This window comes from Psittacula echo (assembly GCF_963264785.1).
Source record: "Psittacula echo genome assembly, chromosome: 1".
NCBI classification, from domain to species: domain Eukaryota; kingdom Metazoa; phylum Chordata; class Aves; order Psittaciformes; family Psittacidae; genus Psittacula; species Psittacula echo.
In genome coordinates, this window is record NC_137735.1 from 122,899,913 (window position 1) to 122,922,219 (window position 22,307).

General features: G+C 37.6%; 1 protein-coding gene across 1 annotated transcript in view; it reads left to right on the plus strand.

The window, feature by feature from the left end:
* Positions 1–21,938, plus strand: part of PAWR (pro-apoptotic WT1 regulator) — a gene marked incomplete at its 3' end in the record, with an annotated part of 76,309 nt that extends 54,371 nt beyond the window's left edge. The window contains exons 3-6 of the mRNA XM_080619857.1: positions 7,430–7,464; positions 15,704–15,851; positions 17,277–17,381; positions 21,852–21,938. Of these exons, the coding sequence (XP_080475983.1) occupies positions 7,430–7,464; positions 15,704–15,851; positions 17,277–17,381; positions 21,852–21,938 (375 nt within the window). The remainder of the gene's footprint in view (positions 1–7,429; positions 7,465–15,703; positions 15,852–17,276; positions 17,382–21,851) is intronic.
* Between the last annotated feature and the right edge of the window lie 369 nt (positions 21,939–22,307).

The following is a 22,307-nucleotide window of genomic DNA, read 5'->3' on the forward strand; positions in this document are numbered from 1 at the left end:
AACTGAGGGTGCTTCTGGAAGGAATGGTTTCTGTGGAAATAATGAGTGGAGTTTTCCCTCCCCCTCCCTTTTCTGAGTGGTGATACAATTTCCATTCAAAGTTGGATTTGTATTGCATTCCATAAAAACCATCTCTAGACATTTTCAAGGTGTTTAGAATATGGAATGGAAGGTAATCTTCATGACACTGTTGCTTCTGAGCAATGAGTGCTTTTGGGGAATTCTGATGGAAGGGGAAAGAAGTGTATTTCAACATTCTTTCTCCTACTTTCCACACCTGCACTTATTCCTGGTTTGTATTAGGATCAGGTTGTCTTTCAGTTGACAAGCATTCAGATGTTATCTCACTTTCATATCTGAATGAAACTTTGCATTGCAGAAGATATATAACTGTGATTTCCTAGGAAATGGCAGCATAAAGTTGTACTGAATGTAAGAAGAAAGTAGATGTAGTTACTCGGGATGTGACTTGAGGAGATTGGAGTTAAATTAATTGGCTGGATGGAGATAAAATCTACCTGTTCCTTGATATAGAATCATAGAATAGTTAGGGTTGGAAAGGACCTTAAGATCATCTAGTTCCAACCCCCCTGCCATGGGCAGGGACACCCCACACTAAACCATGTCACCCAAGGCCTCATCCAACCTGGCCTTGAACACCACCAAGGATGGAGCATTCACAGCCTCCCTGGGCAACCCATTCCAGTGCCTCACCACCCTAACAGTAAAGAATTTCTTCCTTATATCCAATCTAAACTTCCGCTGTTTAAGCTTTAACCCATTACCCCTTGTCCTGTCACTACAGTCCCTGATGAATAGTCCATCCCCAGCATCGTTGTAGGCCTCCTGCACATACTGGAAGGCTGCTCTGAGGTCTCCACACAGCCTTCTCTTCTCCAGGCTCAACAGCCCCAATTTTCTCAGCCTATCTTCATATGGGAGGTGCTCCAGTCCCCTGATGATCCTCATGGCCCTCCTCTGGACTTGTTCCAACAGTTCCATGTCCTTTTTATGTTGAGGACACCAGAACTGCATACAATACTCCAAGTGAGGTCTCACGAGAGCAGAGTAGAGGGGCAGGATCACCTCCTTCGACCTGCTGGTCACGTTCCTTTTGATGCAGCCCAGGATACAGTTGGCTTTCTGGGCTGCGAGCGCACACTGAAGCCGGCTCATGTTCATTTTTTCATCGATCAACACCCCCAAGTCCTTCTCTGCAGGGCTGCTCTGAATCTCTTCTCTGCCCAACCTGTAGCTGTGCCTGGGATTGCTCCGACCCAGGTGTAGGACCTTGCACTTGGCATGGTTAAATGTAAAAAGAGCAGACAGCCCTCCTTCCTCCTTGCAGCAATGTTTTATTTGCCACACATTTTCATATTTGGATTGCATATGAAAAAAAATTTAAATTGTTTTGGTGGCCTTATTTAAGTAAAAGTTTAACCATGCTCATCATTATGTCGTTGTATCATTGACTACATAATACATATCATTATGCAGGAATATCATGTAGTCATAATGCTAATGTACAGTCAAATTCTAAAACACTGCACATATTCTACATGCCAGTATATGTACCAGTGTACTCAAAGAGCCTGGTTTGATCCAGATGATTTGATTTGTTTGCAAAACTTGTAAGTAGTCTTTCAAAGGATTCCAGTGAACCATTTCCCTAGTCTAGCTGACCTTCAGAGTTCATGCATGTTCAAAAGCATGTTCATTGGTGCATTTTAACTAGTGGATTTGTAATGGTAGGGTTAGTTTAACATCTGGAAATCTTCGTCAGACACTTGTAAACACAGAGAACTATTTATTTAAAGCCTGGTGACCAGCTTGTTTATATAATCTCTGTATTGGCCATGTGAAGTACCAAGATGAGCCAGGAGCAGAGAGAGGAGTTAGCAAACTTGCTTACATTCTAGTTTGGCAGAAATTTAATTGGTAGTAAATGGTTTCATTAATGGAAATAGTCTCACCTGTGTGTTTTGCTCTCATACATTCTCTTGTGCTGCAGGTGTATGTATGTGTTTGGCTGTCTGGTGAATGAGATGAAGGAGCTCATGTGAATGAGACAAATCTTTGCTGTTTCAGTGATTATTTTCACCTAGATCACCATGTGTCATGCATTAATACATGGCTGCATAAACACTTTTGTGGACATGAAAAGAGAGCATGGCCAATTTTCTTCAGCAGTGCTGATCTATGTCAGTCTGCAGTGTTCTTGAACCACTTGAGGTGGATCAAGAGCAAGACTACTTAATTATATAGTGTGTTTGCAGTAGTATATACTGTTACAAGGTAATGCAAGCTGCCAGGGATCATGTGTAAGAAGTAAAAGTATTTTTAAAGCTGTGTTTTGAACACTGAATTGAAATGAGGGTGTGATTTCAACCCTGGATGAAGAACTGATGTCTTTGGCAGCAATATTTTTCAGCCACTATGAAGGAAACCATTAGCATAACTGTTATGGGTTACTTCTTCACTGACTGCTTTTCCATTCAGGATTTCCACAGACAATAAAAAGAATTCCTTTTTTAAAGTGCGATGTTCAAATAAACTGATCTCTTCATTGTTCCTAAAACATTATTTTGACAAATCGTTTTTATAGTAATTACTATTTTAAACATGTTAAAACTCACAGTTTAAAAATGTCAATTAACATAAGCAAGACTTGTAAATTAGTTTTTATATATGCACCTCATCATCTGCTTTTAGCTTAATTCTTTGCAGAACAGCAATCTTCCTCTTCATTTTCTGCCAACCTTCTCTTCTCCAACAGTGATAGAGGAGATAAGATCTTAAATTATCAGAGATGCTTGCTTCATTTTAAGAGCTTATGAGTAGTTTGAAAGCTTAGATTCTTTTTTGATTAATAGACACATAATGCTGTTTATTATATAACTACCTATATATTCCTGTTCCCAGCAACTTTTGGATAAATAATACACACAAAATAATTTCTTAACATGAGAACAGAGATAAATATTTCCCTGGTGCTTGCATCATCACCTTAAAGCATGATTGGTTTGCACTTATGTTACAGATTCCAAAATAATAAAAGTCACAATTTACCCAATCTGCAGTATTAATTTCATTTTCAGAGGAAATGGTTTTTATGTGTCAGATGTGTATTTTTAACTTTTTTTTCATGCTTAATTTTAACTATTAAAATAAAAACGACTAATACATCTTGAGGAAACGTTTTTTACGAAGGGCTAGTTAATTCTTTGGGGTTTTTTTTTCCTTAGTTTTAACAGCTGTCATTTATACCAAATGAAAGTAGTTGCCATGTACTTTGTCCCTGAGCGTTTGTTTGCTTTCCCAGCTTGCTTTTCTGAAGAGCTGGCTTTTGTGAATAGTTCTGCCACACATTTAGAAGCCTCTTTGTTGAGGTAAATGTACAAGTCTATGTATATAAATTGCTTAACAGCTTATATTTTCATTTACTATATGAAAAAGGTAAATGATGCATACATTGCATCCCTTTGGTGTCTAGAGTAGAAAACAAGCATCCAAGATCCAGAGATTTCTTTGTACAAGAGTATGTGTGCTTCATTAGACTGCAATGTCAAATGTAAATTCTCTCCTTCTTGTGAATTCTGCCTTTCACTGTAAGCCAAGGCTCATGTTCACCAGAAAGCATGGCCATAACCTCAAGACTTTGTAATTTTCCTAACAAAGAAGCTGTTTAAAAAAGTAAGAGCTGAGGAGGCTTAGAGTCCAGAGTTTCTACTTAACTGGCAAGGGTTCTATCTATAGATACAGTTAGGCAAAATTTTGACCCAGTCACCTATATGTAACTCTTTTTCCATCCATGCTTAAAAAGAGAGTTAAACTTGTCTGTGGCTAATGAGACAACCAGGATGTTTGAGACAATCACCACCAAGAGCTGTGTCTGATACTATTGATCTGGATGGCATTTCAGTTTTCATATATATTGAACATTAACTTAATGTAGTAGATGAAACTACTTAAATCTCTTCATACATCAGAATCAAATCAACTTGTCAGTCATTGCTGACTGTCTTAAAGCTAAAAATCGGGCTTTTACAGCCCTCTATATATAAAAGTTCAGATAGGCAAATCCCCAGATAACAGTGTTGGAAAGCAGAATGAAATCCTCTGAAGCTGCAAGATGTTAGGTATGTGTTCACTTAAACTCACTAAGCTGAGAGAAGAATGCAGATGGAAAACTCAGACAAACAGAGCAGAAGCACAGAATCATTAAGCCTGAAAGGAATCTCAGGGAGTCTCTAGTCCAAGCCTTACGGACTGAGCAGGGTCAACTATAGCAAATTGCTCGGGGTTGTGGCCAGTTGTTTTTTTTTTATCTCCATGCGTAAGAACTCCATAATCTCTCTAGGAAACCTGCTCTAATGTTTAATCTCACAGCAAGAAAGTACTTTCTTATGTTTAAATTGAATTTACTGTATTTCAACTTCTGTCCATTGCCTCCCATCCTTTCTTTGAGTGCAATGCAGTATGACTCCATCTTCTTTACTGTGTTTATACATGTTGGCAAAATACCTCCTGAGCTGAACATTCCCAGCACTCTTAGCTTCTCCTCATGTGTCAGATGTCCCAAACCTTTACTCATCTGTGTGCTCCTTAGCTGGAGTCTCTCCAGTATGTTTTTCTCATACTAAGATGTCCAGAACTGGACTCAGCACTGCAAGTGTGGTCTTACTGGGGCTGAGCAGAGGGGAAGAATCACCTCCCTTGACCTGCTAGCGGTACATCCTGAGGATGCCATTGGCTGCCTTTACTGCAAGGGCACATTGATGCCTAACGTTCAGCTTGGTGTCTGCCAGGACCCCCTGCTTGTTTTCTGCACAGAAGTTTGCCAGCTGTTCCACAACATGTACTGGTGCTTGGGATTATTCCTACAAAGGTGCAAGATTTTGCGTTTCCTTTTTTTTATTTTTAAACTTCAAGAGGCCTCTATTAGCTCGTTATCCAGCTAGGCATTTTTTTTCTTCTTTTATATGCATCATTTGATGCATTAACTGCTCATCCTGTTTTGCATAGTCTATGAATTTGTTTGAAGGTACACTTTGTCCCATCACTTGAGTCATTAATGAAGTTGTTAAAGGGTACCGGCCCCTGTATCAGCCTCTGCTGAGTGACTAGCTTCCAGCTGGACTTCTTACGTTATGGGGGAAGGTGCTGAAAGCCTTGCTAAAATCAAGATAAAAGTCATCTGCTCTATCTTCATCCACTGAGCCAGTCATCTCATTGCAGAAGGCTGTCAGGTCAGTCAGGCATGATTTCCCCTTCATATATTCATGCTGATTTCACCTCCTTGCCCTTCAGCATTTGTTCCATTGCCTACTCAGGGACTGAGGTAAGCACTGGCAAGTGGTTCCTTGGATCTTCCTTTTTGAAGATAGGAGTGACATTTACTTCCTTCCAGTCCTTAGAAACTCCCCCTACTGCCGTAACCTTTCAAAGATAACGTGCCCTTAGTAAACTTTAAAAATAGCATTGGTACCATTTAAAATTGTTTCCTTGTCCATTTAGAGGTGAAATTAGATTGCTGTTTCAGAGCTGTGAATTGCTACTTTTCAGATGCTATCATCAATGATAAAATAGTTATCAGTGTTAAAGCAGCAATTTTACTCCACTTTGTGGGTTTCTTTAAATAATTTCCATGATTTAAGTGTGTTGAATGTTCTTCTTCTGCTTGTATTAGGGAACGTGTAGCAGTTATTGCAGAAGTTGAAAATGCTTCATGAAACAAAATACACTTTAAGATCTTTTTTTTTTTTTCTGTAATGCAAATAATTTTCTCCACTTTATTTTCTGCAATGAAATAGTATTCTTATCCTATTTTTAAGGTTATTTGTTTACTTATAAAAACATTAATGCACTGATCAGTGAAATGTAACCTTTTGCAGAATTTTCCAAGTGGATGGAGTTTCTCTTGCATCTTTTTTTGAGAACTCATTATTCCTTTGTCTGCAGTTGCTGTCATAAATAGACAAAGTTTCAAGCTTTGCCATTATTTCTTCCAACAAAAGCAATGGTTCAGTTCATTAACTTCTTAAATATTGTTTCCTGACTTTTTGCCTATTATTTGCTGATGCTGGGGGGGAGTTTTTTCTATAACTAGTATAATAATTGGTTCATGTTGTTCTTGCAACATCTTAAAAATTATTTGTGGACTTACTCTGTCTAATCTGAGTAATCATTTACCAGTTGAAGCATGTCTTTATTTTTAGATGTGATCAGACTGGTATTAGGAAGGTACAACCATTGCATTATTGATGCAAATATATTCTTTCAGGTTTTCTCATTTGTGCATATTGTACTGATATTTTTTTCAGGGACTGTGTAACAATAAACGAGCCATTTTCCTCACTGTTACTTTTGTTTGCTTTTCCATCTTTACAAAGCCAGAGTAAAAGTGTAATGGATTTTTTTTTTTCCAAATTAAAAACACAAAAAAAAGTATAAACGCCAAAAAACGTAATCTTAGTGAAAATATTTTACTGCATTGTGGGAATCTGAAAAGAAATTAGGTTCTTTACCGTTAGCTAGGAAAATTATATTGAAACTTGTGATCTGCAAGTAGTTCATGTATGTATCTTTGAGGGGCCAGATGCACAGCTCCTGCACTATTGAACTTGTGTTTAAATCTGTGCTCTTATTTAAAATGTATTCTGTTCCTCGCTATTTCAGTTAACATCATTTGCAAATAGCAGTCAAAGGAGATACAGAGTAGTCTTTAAGTTTGTAATCAGAATGCATTAAGCCTCTGCAGGTGCTCAGAAAGCAGTGATATAAAAATTGACTTACCGTAGCTTGACAAGGCACAGTCTGACATTTGAGTGCACAAAGCATCCATATACAGACCTCTAGCCTACCTGCTTAGCAGTAAATGCCAGGAGAAGACCTGAGAGAAACTGAGGGGAGCCAGCCTGCAACACGTGGGTTGGTATAGCAAAGAGTATACCTATAGTTAACATGACCTACTTGATACATAATAAATTGATGTCTCAACCGTGACTACTGGGCGGCTTCAGTTTTTGTTCTGTCCAGAAGGACAGCAGTGGTGCCAAAGGATCAGAACAGTTTTGCTGTGCTACTTTTAGACAAGTAAATGTACAGCTTTTGAAGAGCACAAGTTTCTGTATTAGTAGTGGTAGTGAAGGGGGCAGAGTAAGTGAATCTAGTTTTAAGATACAACCAGCAGCTGTCATTTAAGGGTTCTGAGGTGGTTTTCAGGAGCAGTAACATAGTGACAATAATTCTGGGTATTCTGTCTATTGTTGACAACAAAATAATGCAAAACTGAGTTGTACAGTAGCTGTTTGAGGCATGGGCCTCCCACTCTTAACTGCAGGCTTTGTTTTCTGTGGAGTGATAAAGTATTTTGGAAGTATAAATATGAGAGAAATGTTAATTAGTTTTTCTTTTCTTCTTCTTTTAGGATTCCTCCAGGATGGTTTCAAGCAGGTATAAAAGGTACGAGATCTTTGTACACAACACATTTCTGTACATACGTAGTTCTGCCAGAAATGAAGCTGATTAAATGGATGTTTCTAGTAGAGACCATCATACTGCTACTGTAGATATATAGCTTGATTTCGGAATGATGATCTGAGAGATGCAGCAAACTTATCAAACCCCCTTTATTATGTTACTATTTTGAAGTAAATTCATCTGGGTCTTATGGTGCAGAAGAGATTCCCAAGCAAATGTCTTAACTTGACTACACGTTACCTAGGAGCTAATAGTTTCACAGTTAATTTATGAACTACCGTCTTCTGAAATTTAATACAGGAAGACAATTTTGTTGTTCTCCACAGTCATGTTGAAAAGTTTCTATTTTGTCACACTACTGATTCAGTTGTAAGGAAAGCTGCCCACATGTAGCATGTCCTGTTTGTAATTTGTTTCTTTGAGCCAAGTGTTACCCTGGTCATTACTCAAGTTCTTCAGTCAAAAAATACTTCAGGTACCTCTTGAGGTGTCTTGATCAGTGTGTGAAATTTTTGCTCATGTAGAATTAATACTGACACAGCTATCACAATTGGAAAATGTAATGGTAACGAGGTCTAAAACGTCTCAACTGAAGCAAGGCATTGTGTAAACTTATTTTTATTTGACACATGAATGTGTTCTCTTTTACATTTTAATTCACCTACACATGTATATTCTGTCTGTAGAAGTACATGCAAAGAGCACCTACAGTTATCTAGTCTTCACTGGTGTATTTTCCACCTCTCAGACTTGTTCACCTATAGAATCGTAGAATGGTTTGGGTTGGAAGGGGCCTTCAAAGATCATCTAGTCCACCCCCCTGCCACAGGCAGGGACATGTTTCACTAAATTAGGTTGATCAAAGCCCCATCCAACCTGGCCTTGAACACTTCCAGTGATGGGGAATCCATGGCTTCTCTGGGCAACCTGATCCACTGCCTCATTACCCTCATTGTGAAACATAACAACTTACCCTGTTATGCTTTTATACATTTTCTAGCCTGATCCTGTCTTTTATATTTATATACCTGGGTTCTCGTAAACCTAGTTGAGTGATGCTATTTATTGGTGCATGGGGTTCTTTTTAATCTCTTTGTCGTTGCAGAATCATAGAATAGTTAGGATTGGAAAGAACCTTAAGATCATCTACTTCCAACCCCCCGCCATGGGCAGGGACACCTCACACTAAACCATGCCACCCAAGGCCTCATCCAGCCTGGCCTTGAACACTGCCAAGGATGGAGCATTCACAACCTCCCTGGGTGGACTTATTGTCACAACCTTAATAACTACATAATTTCATGATTACTTTCTTACTAATCAAACAAATTTTAGTTGAGTCTCCACTTCCTTTTCAGTCCCTGTGCAGAATTTCATTGCTGTTTGTATCTGTTGAATACTTAGTGGTGTTTGTCAGTGCTTTGCGGCTTTTCATAAACCTTATCTTCAGTCTGTTCACATACTGTATATACTCACTTGCATAAACTTGGTTGTGTGTGTGGTGATAATAAATAGAAGTTAGTACAATCACATTTGTAGCTTATTTGAACATAAGCTAATTCTTCTGATTAGCATTGCAAAGATAGGAAGCTCCAAAACTAGAAAATGCTAACATAAGACTTATTTGTGCAGTCTTTCCTCCATTAGGTTTAGTTGTATGTGTGATATACATCCTTTGTCAACTTTCCCCCTCAGGACTGGCATTACATTCAGGAGAAATCTGACTTTTTGTGAGCTGCTTTTCAATATTTTTTTTTATGCATGTTGCTGTCTGTCTTACACATTGCATAGTCTTCAAGTCTCATGCTGAAAACAAAGGATTGTCCTATGAAGTCAGGATTTGTGAGCACTGGGCACTGTGCGAAGTGGGTTTTATTCTAACTGTGCCTCCCTGAAGTATACTGTGGCCACTGTGATTAGAGTTAACAGTGTCTATTTTCCTCTATATTAAAAAACTTCTGCCTTCCCTGAAGTAATTTTTCACATGAGAGTACTTGAACAAAATGTGTCTTCTGGTGGCTTCAGTTTATGGTGTAAATGTTAAAGGAGTCAGGACCAGAGTCATCTTCTGTTCTGACAATGTTTGGCTTCTTGACCCCTTCCAGCATCTGTAGTAAGGGAAAGTCTTACTAAAACCAGCCTCTTCTACAGTAATTCTTAATCAGATCTCCCTTAAGTACCAAGTACAGTACCAAGTTTAGAAACAGAAAATGCCATTCTGTGATCACACCTCAAACTGAACCGTGAATGCCAAAAGGATGAACTGACACCATTAGCTGCTTGAAGGCTCAAATATGTTCAACTTCATTGTCTTTTAACAGTTTTGGGTATGCTCATTAGGTTTTCAAAGCAAACTGAGAGTAAAGGCAAGTGCGGGGGTCTGCATCTGGGTTGGGCAATCCCAAGCACAAATCGTCTGAGCAGAGAATGGATTGAGAGCAGCCCTGAGGAGAAGGACTTGGGGGTGTTGGTTGGTGAGAAACTCACACCCAGCAGTGTATGCTCACAGCCCAAAGCCAGCTATATGCTGGGCTGCATCAAATGAAGCATGGCCAGTAGGTCGAAGGAGGTGATCCTGCCCTTCTACATTGAGATGCCCACCCTCCTGCACCTGCCAACACAAGAGAGACTTAAGAGTAGAGAAGGGTCTATGCTGAGTATTCTCACACAACCATTGTTCTCTCAATATGTTTCAGGGATCAAGGAATTGCACAGATTTTACTACCTATCTAATGAGACACACTGACTGCTTTGCCTTATATGTATGCAGCAATCCATGGTTAAACATTTATGTGACATTGCTGAGAAACCTGTTTCACTGAGTATCCACTGACTGGAAGACATGTTTACAAATGAAGTCGGCTGGCTGCTGTATGTTATTCTACTTCTGTTCTGGCTGACTGAGACTGTCTTCTTATGCAGTAAAGTAAATAAAAGTTCAGGATGAGGATCTTAGTCCGTAACTGTCCTCTGAACTTCCTTCAAAACTTTCCACACTTAGACCCCAAAAGTTTGTGGAGGGGTTCCTTTGTAGCTGCACGAATAACCATGTGAAATATTTTCAAAAGAAAATGATGGTTCTGTTGTGATCTGGAGTGGTACTGTAAGATTTATTAAAAGCACGACCATAATCTTCAAGGTCATGCTGGCATGAAGGCCACAGGACATGTTCATCAGAGTATTTAGGAGTTGTGGTCAGTCATCTGTCCTGACTATGAGCTTTATGTGAATAATATGTGTAGGTGTCCTTCAGTTGTAATAGCCCATATGAACTTCCTCATCTTTCATTTTTCTCTAAGGTTTTCTTAATGTGATACGCCTCATCCTGGCCATTCCAAACTATTGCTGAAACTGGGTCTACCAGTTTTTGCAGTGCTTTTTGAGTGGTTATTTTAAAGTAACAAGTGTGTTGCCATTAATAAGAATAGTTTTCTGAGTCAGGTCTGATGCTATCAGCATAGCTGATGTCATCGCTGGCTTCTCAAACAAGAGAATGATAAAATGTATTCTGTGTATTGAAATATTTGAGTGTAATCCACATGTAAACATGAACTATGTTTCTCTTGCATTCTGTGAACAGTAAGGCAAGATACGTATGTGGACATAGGAATATTTTTCTAAGCACAGAGAATTAGTTTTGGCAGCTTATTTTTAAGAATTTCTGCTAGCTTTTGAACCAGTTCAGCTTCTTGTTTAAAAATATCTTACATTGAAAAGAAAACCTTGGAAATCAGGATTTAAAATAACTCAGAAGATTTTTGCATGGTTCATGGATCAGACAGATCAGGCTGGATCAGTTTACAGAAAGAGTTGGATTAAAATCTCTTAGTGGTTCAGGGGTGTTCCCCTTATAAATTTGTTTATTAGTGGAAATGAATACAATATGGTATGGGTTTATAGCTTCCAGACAAAATGTCGGAGTTGTTTTCCCCTCTCTTAGGGGATAGAATGGCACATTATCATGGAACACAACAGGTAGAGACCATTGACCACTATATTCTGAAAGACTACATTGTATGCAAGTTTAACATTGATGCAAAAGTTGAAAAATAAGTGAGGAAGAGAAGATGACAAGAAGAGGAGTGCTTCTGAGTACTTGTTGGAGGTGCTCTGAAGGAGCTGCTAAAATTCTCTTGCTTAGTGTTTTTAGATTACTGCAAGGCTTAAACCATAACAATTTTCCTACTAACCTTGGTGTCACTGATTCAAAAAAAAAAAATTACAGCTGCAAAATACTGTTTCATAACACTATGTCCAGACTTGCCTGCCTGCCTGTTTGAGAGGTTTGCAGCGAGGACTGGCTGTTGAAGCACTGTCTCATCCAGCTTGTTATATTAGGACCACTACAGTGCAGATATGAACACTTAAAATAAACAGAGGTCACCCAAGGTGCTTTTCTTGACTTTTGCATCCCCATTTCAGCCAATGCTGATGTTATTAGAAGGCAGAAATGCTTAGGGTTTGTTTCTGTAGAAGTTTTTGATGGTGTGAGTTGAGCCAGCTGCAGTTCCTCACTTGTCCCTACTGCCAGTGCTAATGCAGCTGGACAGAGTGATGCTTCAGGGAGCAGCTGTGGCTGAAAGTCGATGGCTTCTGTTTGCTGGACTGCTGCATCAGCTCCTTGAATGGTTTCCTACTCTGTCACCTGTAGGCTGAAGCTAGGAAGACAAGACTGCCTTTCCTTAGGTCTGCTCTGAAAGCCACAGACTCGGCTTAAGCAGTCTAATGTAACAGAAGTCCAGGGTGGCCTATTTAGAAATAATTGCCTTCTGCTCATTCTTCCAAAATTGTGAGCAATTAACTGGGTTGCACTGACATAGTTAATAAGGATTTTCCAAATCGAGTATAGTTACAAAAACAGTTATAAATGTGTTGTACTTAAAATCAGCGAAATCAGGTTTTGACTGCATGATCTTAATTGGATGAAATACAATTTGGCATTGGCAGGAGCAAGAGTTACTCCACCTTTCTGTAATATTGCTGTTAAACCTTTACTTGTGTGAATAACTGATTTATTTTAAAGGAAATGACTAGAACATAATTTTAAAACAAAACTTCTGTTTCTGTGTAAGAGTAGTCGAACTGTGATGTGTTTTGCTTTTCTATGTGATTTCTATTTAAGTACAGCCAGAAAAAAACAAGCATGTCTTCTTGAAGTTGCAAAAGTGTTTTCTGTTTTCAGCATTCTAGTACAGGAATGCACGTTTAAAATGAGGTGTTTTGATAGTGGCTAATTGAAAGCAAGCTAGTGGAACAACAAGTTGAATTTAGTTAAACATCTTGTTGAACATGCCCTTTTAAAGCAGTGGTGAGGGATGTTTTTATCCTGATGCATTCTCGTTTGCTGCTCTCTGGGTGGGCACTCTGATGCAGCATACATATGGCTACAAATACAATACAAATGCTGAAATATAATTTAAAATACAGTATGTCCTGCACCCATAGCCTGCGGCCAGATGTTTCATCTGCAAGTGTTGAACGGTCGTGTGCATAAACTACTTGAATGCTAAAAGGTGGAACACATTCTGAATTGCATTCTTGAGCAGTGACTCTAAATTTTTCAACTTGCAGATCTCTATCATTTTCATTCTGATGCTAATGACCGCTTTTACCCAATGTACATCTACTGACAGTAGGCTTTCTTTTCTTTTGTACCTTTTGTGAGATTCCAGCAGCTTCCAAGTTGCAAGTATTTGTAAACCTTTATTCAGTTAGGAAGTGGAGGAGGCAAGCTTTCAATTGCGGTCTCAAACTGAACAGGTTCTGCTGTCACGTGCATGCATTTTTCCCCTCATCCCCCAAAAGAAGGCATAAATCCAGTTTTCTCACCTGTATACAAAGCTCTTCAGTTTGGACAGGTTATTATTCTTATTATTGATATTATGATTAGTAGTAGTGTTGCTTATTTATAAATATAAAATAGATTATATAAAATATACAGGTTTATTTCCATAGACATACGTTTGTTGGGGTTGGTTGATAGATATTTTTTCTTAGTGAAGCTTGGACACCAAGTTCAGTGATGCTGTTGTTCTAGATATGTTTTCTTCCTTGTTTAAGGCTTGCAAAGTGACATTGTGTCTGAACACTAAAATTCCATTCTTTGCGAAAGATAAGTCTATTGTATCTTGGATGGTACCTAGTTTTGCTGTTGCTGTGTACTAGATGTTGGTTGTAACAGCCAAAACAATGAATGTTGCAGCTGTCACATTCCCTGTGTTAGGTTTTGGACTGATGCCTCCTTACATTTTTTTAATCCCATTTCCTAGAAATGAAATGAAATGGCCTTTGTACTTGCTGATTCCAAAAGGGAATGTGTTCAGTAGGGTCTGCTCCCCAGTGGAATAGGTGAGGAAATTCCTCAGTGTGAGTTTCAGGGAAAATACAGAAAATGTCTGAATTTTCCTTATTAACCCTGCCTGTCCACATATTCTTTCTTCCAACTTTCCTACAGGAGCATCTGCCAACATCACTCCTTTGAGTTGGAATAATTAAGTATATTGGCTAAAAGGTTAATTTTTTTACTGATAAAAAATTGAGCCTTTTTAGTGTGGTCTATCTTTGAGACATTTAACAGCAGGAAACAACACATTTCAGAAAGCTGAATAATCTAGAATTTATAGAGTTAAGCTAAAATATTTCTCTTATGTTGTGTTGCAACATGCGTATCCGGTCCTAGAAATGTTTTGCCTTTTTTTTTAAATCTTCTGGATGAAGAATAAACAGTGCTAAATATGGTAATAACATTAAGCTACAAAATTCCTTACAATTGTGTCAGTGTGCCTTGGAAACTTCACACATAGTAGAGCAAAACAGTATCCGTGAAAAGACATCCCTTTGCCAGATACTCCTGTGTTTGATTTGCAGTGTATCCATCTAGATCTGCACATTGTCAGCAGTGGTTTTCTAGATTTAAGAAATGCAAAACTGTTAAATGAACACATTAATCATATACTCCTCTATGTTTTGAAGGAAGCGTAGGGATACTCATAGTGGTTTTCATTCTTTTCCTAAGTGCTCTAGAAAACCACTGTATACGTATTTCCGCTGTGTCATATCACAGGATCAAAGACTAATTGAAGTTGGAAGGGACCTCTGGAGGGGTCCAACCCCCCTGCTCAAGCACGACCACCGAGGGCCAGTCCAGGACCATGTCCAGGTGGCTTTTGAGTATCTCCATTCTAGTTCTCCTGGTGAAGACTGAACAAGGGAGTTTTTTCTTGTTTTGGTTTGAGTTGGTTTTCTTTTTCCCCAGTGGCTGTTCAGGGGTATATTTTCAAATTCTAAGTGTGGTTTTGGTGGCTTGAGGTGGGAAAGATCTGTATCTCACTGCCTGGTCCCAGGGCACTCTGTTATGCTGCTCTTAATTATTCATTAGATTCTACACTGCAGGTAAATAGCATTGCTATTAGAAGGAGAATAACTTTGGGAAGACCACTGCTAAATTTGTGACTTTGAAAGTGCTTGGCTTCTCAGATATTTTTTTAAATTAGCACTGGTTTTGTACATAGCAGTCATAATGGAGAGCCCTTTAGTGTTTTATATAAAACTAGTTTACAGGCATTTGCTGTGCTTGTTTGTTAAGATTCCGTGGCAATGAGTTTTAAGGAATACACTCATGATCTAAACCAGAAAACATACCACCAGTTAATGAGTGAGTGCCTTTCCAACTGAGCTATGACAAACTGCTGTGTATCCCAACTTCTGAAGTAAAACATTTGGAAATGGCATAAAATTAGTATGTTGTGTTGCATCACTTTCTCACTTCAGTTTGCTTTATAGTTCCTTACAGGCCATATCCATAGTTCCTGAAGTCAGTTGATACCTATAAGCTTCTTACATTTGGTTTTTATCCTTTGTTTTCATCTTCATAAACCAAGTATCTTTTTAACTCCATAGTGGTACTTTGCTTTTCAAAATAAAGTTGTTTAGCTTGGGTTTCAGTGTGCACAGTTCATAAAACTTTTAAATCTTTAAAAATAGGTAAGTATGTGTTTAAAGCTGATTACCTATGCAATCAGAGCTGCATTATCCAAATATTTGACTCCCTGAGGCAGTGGATTTAGTGAGTTCTCAGCAACACAAGAGCTGTGAAATAAGTTCTCTGCAGTTTATTAGACTGACCTGTTGAGTGCTTTGGGAAGTACTTCTTGTTACTTCTATCACTTCCATTTTGTTAAATATATAAATAGACGCCTGCTTTGCTTTTTTGCCTTTGCAGCACAGCTAATGCACCAGAAGATGATGCTTCAAATAGATATTCCCGAACAGACAGGACAACTTACAGCAGATACAGCAGGGATGCAAATTCTTCTGGCAGTTCCATACCAAGTAACGCTTTGGAAAAGAGGATTGAGGAACTTGAAAGGGTAAGTAATAACTAACATCTGCATGGCATGCATAAATCTGAAATTAAGTACCTTTGAAACTCTGTGGGGAAATTTACAAGTAAAATAATACAGAAATTATGCTAAATGCTTGATGAACAGATAGTTACAGCTAGAAAAATGTATAAAGTCAGGCTGACTAAGAAGAATGTGAACTTTCTAATCACAGATGCTTAGTTTTCATTTGGTATATAAGTGAGAAATAGCTGAGGTAAAGAGAATACTCTTTGAAAGCTAGCAGCACTTTCTGTATTTCTCCTATGTACCTCATGACATACCAACACAGGACAATTAACTTGGGGGAAGGAGGAGCTCACTGGCTGTTCAGAAATTTAGCAAGCGTGTTTCTGATCTACTTGTTTTGGATTTTTAATATATTGAATGTAATAAAATTTAATTGCTATCCAGTTGTTTGTTAAAGTTTTAAAAATCTAAAATATGTATTTAAAGACTTCATTACAGAAATTCTTCATACAAACAATTTTGGGAAAATATAATGTTAAATTTTTTATTTTTTTTTTTTTTTTTCATCTAAAGCAGTACTTTTGCTAAATAATGTCATCTGTGTAGTCTGTTACTGGCTTCTCAGTCTTCCTCTAAAGTGGATTCTTGTTGATAACTTGCCAAATATTCTTGAATTTGTATGGATGAAAGTCACTAAATAAACAAGATTTAAACAGCTGGATGTTGGAAAGGATGAAAATAAAGCGTCTTTTGCAGATTTTCTTTTTTTTTTTTTATTTTAATTTTATTCTTGGAGAAGCGTGATTTGAGTGCCACTAACACAGAAATTAGAGGAAGACTTAAGAGCTTTCTTTCAGTATCCTGAACCCTGATTTACTGAATTCTTAAGAGACAATTGAATTTTTTCTCACATTTAGGCCCACAAATCCAACACTGAGTCTTCCTTCCTTGTTAAGGGGGTGTGTGTGTGTATATATATATGTGTATATATATGTATATATATGTGTGTGTATATATATATATAAAAACCCAAGCAAACAAAAAAAACCCAAAACACCAAACCCAACCAACCAAAACCCCAAACAAGCAACAACAAAAGACTAACCCTCCCAATATAACAAATTTGGAAGCTAATACTTAACATTTACTTCTGGTTTGGGCCCCTATCCATTTTGGGGTTCATGCTTAAGTTAAATATTAATTAAAACATTATCTCTGGAATCAGTGATACCACGCAAGTTTGCTGTGGGTAAAATATTTTCTTAGACACGATTGTTTAGTCCTTGAAATATAAGGGCTTAAAGATGTGGGTTTGACTTGTTGTAGAAAAGGAATTATAGGTGTGTGTGTGTTTTTCTGCTTTGTTTTAAATGGTAATAACTTAAAACTGTCTCTCAACATCAGAAATTGCATTTCAAACTTCGTTGCATATTCTGGTTTTAGGAACTTGCAAAGGAGAGACAGGAAAATGTGAAATTAGTGAAGATGACACAGGACAAAGATGAACTAATTGGAAAGCTGAAGGAAGAAATTGATTTATTAAACAGGGTAAGCACATATTTTCTTATATGGTGCTATATAAAGAAGGGATAAAAGTCTCTGCATTCTCTGTGCTCTTCTTCGGGCACCTGCATCCACTGGGCAAGGTCAGAAGAGAATGAAGTATGTGTGGGGTTTATACTTGTGTAACTTTTCAAGCGGCGTATCAATAAGTTATATTTTTTCCAGGTGATTTCTGTTTGTTGTGATTAGGTCCATGAGTTAATCATGGAGAACCTGAATTTCTTGTTGCTGTAAGTGTTCATAGAACAAGGGTATAAAAGCAAAAGTTCTTTACTGCCTCTTCTTTCCAAATTCAGTACATAGCATACCAAGAAATAATTAAGTTGGGGTTTTGACAGTTTCTCAATAAGTTGTTACCCAGAACTTTTGTTAGACAAAGTAATTACAATTTTTGGCAACTTTTTATTTCTAATAATAGCTTAGATGATCTTAGAAAGATTTGGGAGTAAGTGCATTATGACACATACTCTCGTGCTCTTTATTGTTGATTCCCACGTAAGTAGAACAAGACAGAGGCAGAAGACTTGGCCTAGCATCACTCAGGTGTGAGGTGTGTAGGCAGAAGAAGAGAGGGTTAGAAGAGTGAGACGTATGGGAATGGGACAGGATGAGAAATTTTAAAGTTGATAGAAGATAGCAATTTTAACAAGTTCCACTTCTAAGAGCAGACTGGAACTCTTCATAGCGTGGATTACTCACATCTTGCGCTTCCTGGCTGAGATGCAGAGCCAGGGTGTGCTAGGGAAATATGCCTCTTCTAGTCAAGTGCAGACATTTTCATACAAATTCAGAAAAAACCCTCAGAACTTGCTTCAGTCTGTCCGTCAGTGAATGGAGTCCCTAACTCTGTGTGCATAGTGGTAAACTTCCATTTTGAGCTGTTCATTTGTAACAAAGGAGGATGGCATTCACAAGTTTGCAAACTAATCTGGAGAATGAAAGGAGATGAGATTATTCTGAAACAGGTTGTTTTTTTGTTTTTTATAAAGAAAGTTAGAAGTTAATTTCTAGGATAAATGAAGTATTGTCTGTTTTGGAGAGTCTTCTGCTTTAATAGAGGAATCGGTTTTTGCTGTTCTTCCATTCTGCAAAGACTGTCACATGTAAGCTGATGACATTATTATAGTCAAGGCAAGTGTTCATTCCTTCTACATAATGAATGGCAAAGCTACATAATACTGCTTGTCACACCTGACTTCCTGAGTCAGAGGTCAGAAAGAACAAATCAAAAGAGCCTAAGTCACAGAAAGCTTGTGGTTTAGGACCTTGACTGCGAGGTTTGCTGTTCCAGAAACAAGGTTATTTTTCTTCTGGTATATTTGAAGTGTGATGTCTTAAATTAAATCCATTTAATGTCTGACTAGAAACTGTCTTTGAGCATATGTGGTAAAGTCAAGCAGTGACTGTGCCGTGCCTATGTTAAGTATGATAGCAATTTCTGCTTGTATGGAAAGAAAACATAAACCAGAATATAGTCCTTTCAAAAACCTCTTTAGTGTGCAAAGACTAAAATTATACCTTTCCATGAGATCTGTGAAGCCATTGTACTGGCCTTCCATAGGTAGCTTCTCTTTAACACACAAGGGAATTGATTTTGTGGGTTTTTTATTTCTCCATCAGGTCAGCATTTATCATAGCTATAACACTGTCTGTTAGCTTAATTACAGTGCAAGTTACTTATGTTTGCATCCCATGAACTTTTCTTATGAACTGACTGAAACTTCTAGAAAGAGCATTTATTTAAATACGAGGACTGAGCAATCAGAAAGCTATGCAATGAAATGGCATTTTAAGTTCATAACCATGGGTGCATCCTTGATTGGCAAAGACCTTGTGTCACACTTGAAAAGCTTAATCCAAGAATCCTGGAAACTTGGCAAACTTTTTCCCAATTTAACTAAACATATTTATTTAATGTAACAGTACAATTTTACTGAAATTGGTCTGTACTTTAAAGAACATGAGCTGCATTTATGCTGAGAAACGGCTTTCTGCCATAAATGGCATTCTTTCACTGCAGTACATTAGCCACTAAAAGTATGTCTGCCACGTTTCTGTAAGAAAGGGGTAATTGCTTCATAAAAACCTCAAATGTCTGAAGGGAAAAGCATCTCAAGACATTTAAATATTTGTAGGGTAAGTTCAACTGTGGAATAGTTTACATTTGGTCATCTCTGACCTCACTAAGATGTCATTGTAGTTAAATGTGTGTTTGGAGAGAGTCTGTCAGTGAGGATTTACAATCCAATTAGTGTCAGTTGTGTAGTTCTGATTCCTTTGGTATGTGAAGTCCTAGCTTTCCTGCTGTTGCATATTTTTACTAATAAACATAAATTAGTGTTGTAATATTGAATATGAAGCTTCAAATTGCACAGTGGCAAAAAATACCTGCATCTCTCAGTCCACTGTTTCTGTCGATACTTAAACTGCAAGTTATTTTTCCTGGCTCATATTCAAGAAGCTTTTATTTGTAATAATCTCTGGAATGTTATTTTTATAGCATAAACATTTCACAAACTTTTAATATTTTATTTTGTGTAAATTACAGGTATTTAAACAGAAGGGTTTTAGGTAAGCTTTAATTGAGGCATCTGATGACTAAATTAACAAGTTCAAACACAGTATTATGTGTACCGAACTAAAAAAGTATAATTTTATTGAAGATGTGTTGTTCCTTCCATCTGATTGTTAATCTGAACTAAAAAGAGAAAATAATGTGTGTTTCTTACAGTTACATAGTAGACTGTATTTTTAGTAGCTATCCATCAAAAACTTTACACATTCAGATGTTTAAGTCACTCCTATCTGTGGTCAAATGCTTTTCCCTGTAGTCACTCATACTGTGATGCAGCGTGAGGCAAAGAGGAATTTCTGCTAGGGATTTCTTGATTCTACATTACAAAAACAGTAAAGTAATAGCAAAGGTATTGCGGTATGGATTTTGGCTTGGCAGACCGAAGACGCTTTTAAAAACCATTATTACTGATTAAACATAACGTCTCTAGCATGCACTTTTGGAATGACCCCACTAAAATGAAATAAGAAAATAGGCTATCTATCTCAGACACCGCTTAACAACAACAGAGAAAATCTTTTCTCTACTGCCATTTTATGTTTAATCTGCCCTGGCAACAGTAGAGTTTTGCAAACTTCAATCAAAAGGCATCTGAGATCTCTAATGAGAATCTTGATTCTTCTTTCTTTGCCCACTTTTCACTTTTCCCCTTAAAGTGCTATCCTTGAGGTCACTCTTCTGTTCTTCATTTTTTTGTTCTCATTCTTTTTCTTCCGTGTTTTGTCTTGTTTTGTAAAATTATTTTTACTGAAGTAACAGCATTAAACAACCATTTTCACTTTAAAGGCTTGAAAAGGCTTGGTAGGAAGTGAAGAAGTGAAAGGAGCTGAGTAGTATGGTAACTGATGAAAGACAGGTGAACATTTTGGGTAGGAGCAGTCTATTTTAAGCACCCATTATTACTGTGTATGACGTCTCTACTCTCAGTAGCAATTTAGACAAGATACAAAATGCCTTTTAATTTTTTCACAGAAAACGAAAAATACGGGCAGGCAGTACTTTCTCTGCAAATTTGATAATTTAAAGCACAAAGCAGGTCTTCTTGCAGTAATTACCAGTGATGTGTATATGTGAGCAGGATAGTTGCCAACAAGCACATTCTGGGGAGCAGAGGCAATGACTGACTAACACACTCTCTATATGCCAATAAAATAGTCACGCCCGTCCTATTTTGGTTACTTCACAGTATCACAGTATCACAGTATGTTAGAGATTGGAAGGGACCTCAAAAGATCATCTAGTCCAATCCCCCTGCCGGAGCAGGAACACCTAGATAAGGTTACATAGGAATGTGTCCAGGCGGGTTTTGAATGTCTCCAGAGAAGGAGACTCCACAACCTCCCTGGGCAGCCTGTTCCAGTGTTCTGTCACCCTCACTGAGAAGAAGTTTCTTCTCAAGTTTAAGTGGAACCTCTTGTGTTCCAGTTTGTACCCATTACCCCTTGTCCTATCATTGTTTGCCATTGAGAAGAGCCTGGCTCCATCCTCATGACACTCCCCCTTTATATATTTATATACACTAATAAGGTCCCCCCGCAGTCTCCTCTTCTCCAAACTATAGAGACCCAGCTCCCTCAGCCTTTCCTCATAAGGGAGATGCTCCATTCCCTTAATCATCTTACTTGATGCATTAATTCCTGCTGTAGCTTTAGTTTTGATTATATGTTTCCATTTAAAGATGCTTGTACATGGGAATAGATTATTAATGTTTTGTAATCACAGTAACAAGGCTGGTTTAACAGATTTAATGATATCTGCTGTGACACTAATTCTTCCCAACCCCAGCTTCTTCATTACAGAGCTAAGGTGCAAAATTCCTGATGCTACTAATTGAGAGTTTATATTTACGTCCTGAGAAACATTTATTTTTCTTTTTACAGGACCTAGATGATATAGAAGATGAAAATGAACAATTGAAGCAAGAAAATAAAACCCTCTTAAAAGTTGTCGGACAGCTGACAAGGTAGAAGATTCAAGCCTCAATGAGGAAAGATTTAAAAACTACTGATTGAACGTTAAGGTCAATATAGTAATACTTCCTGTGTTGCAGTATGTTATAATAACTGTCTTTATATTTATTGTTAGGAAACCAGATGAATGTTTATTTTCATAGTACTTTCTTCTTCATTCAATGAAATGGCATCAAATTGTGGTATACTTTTAGCTTTCTTATTGCATAACAGTAATTAAGTTTTTTGACATATTCCAAAATACTAAGTTCAAGAATACTTGGGTTTTGTATCTTCAGATTACATCTGAATAAACTACAGTAATTTAAAATTCATAGCACCAAGATAACTTTCAGTCCATGTGGGTGTATATTTTTGAAATGAATG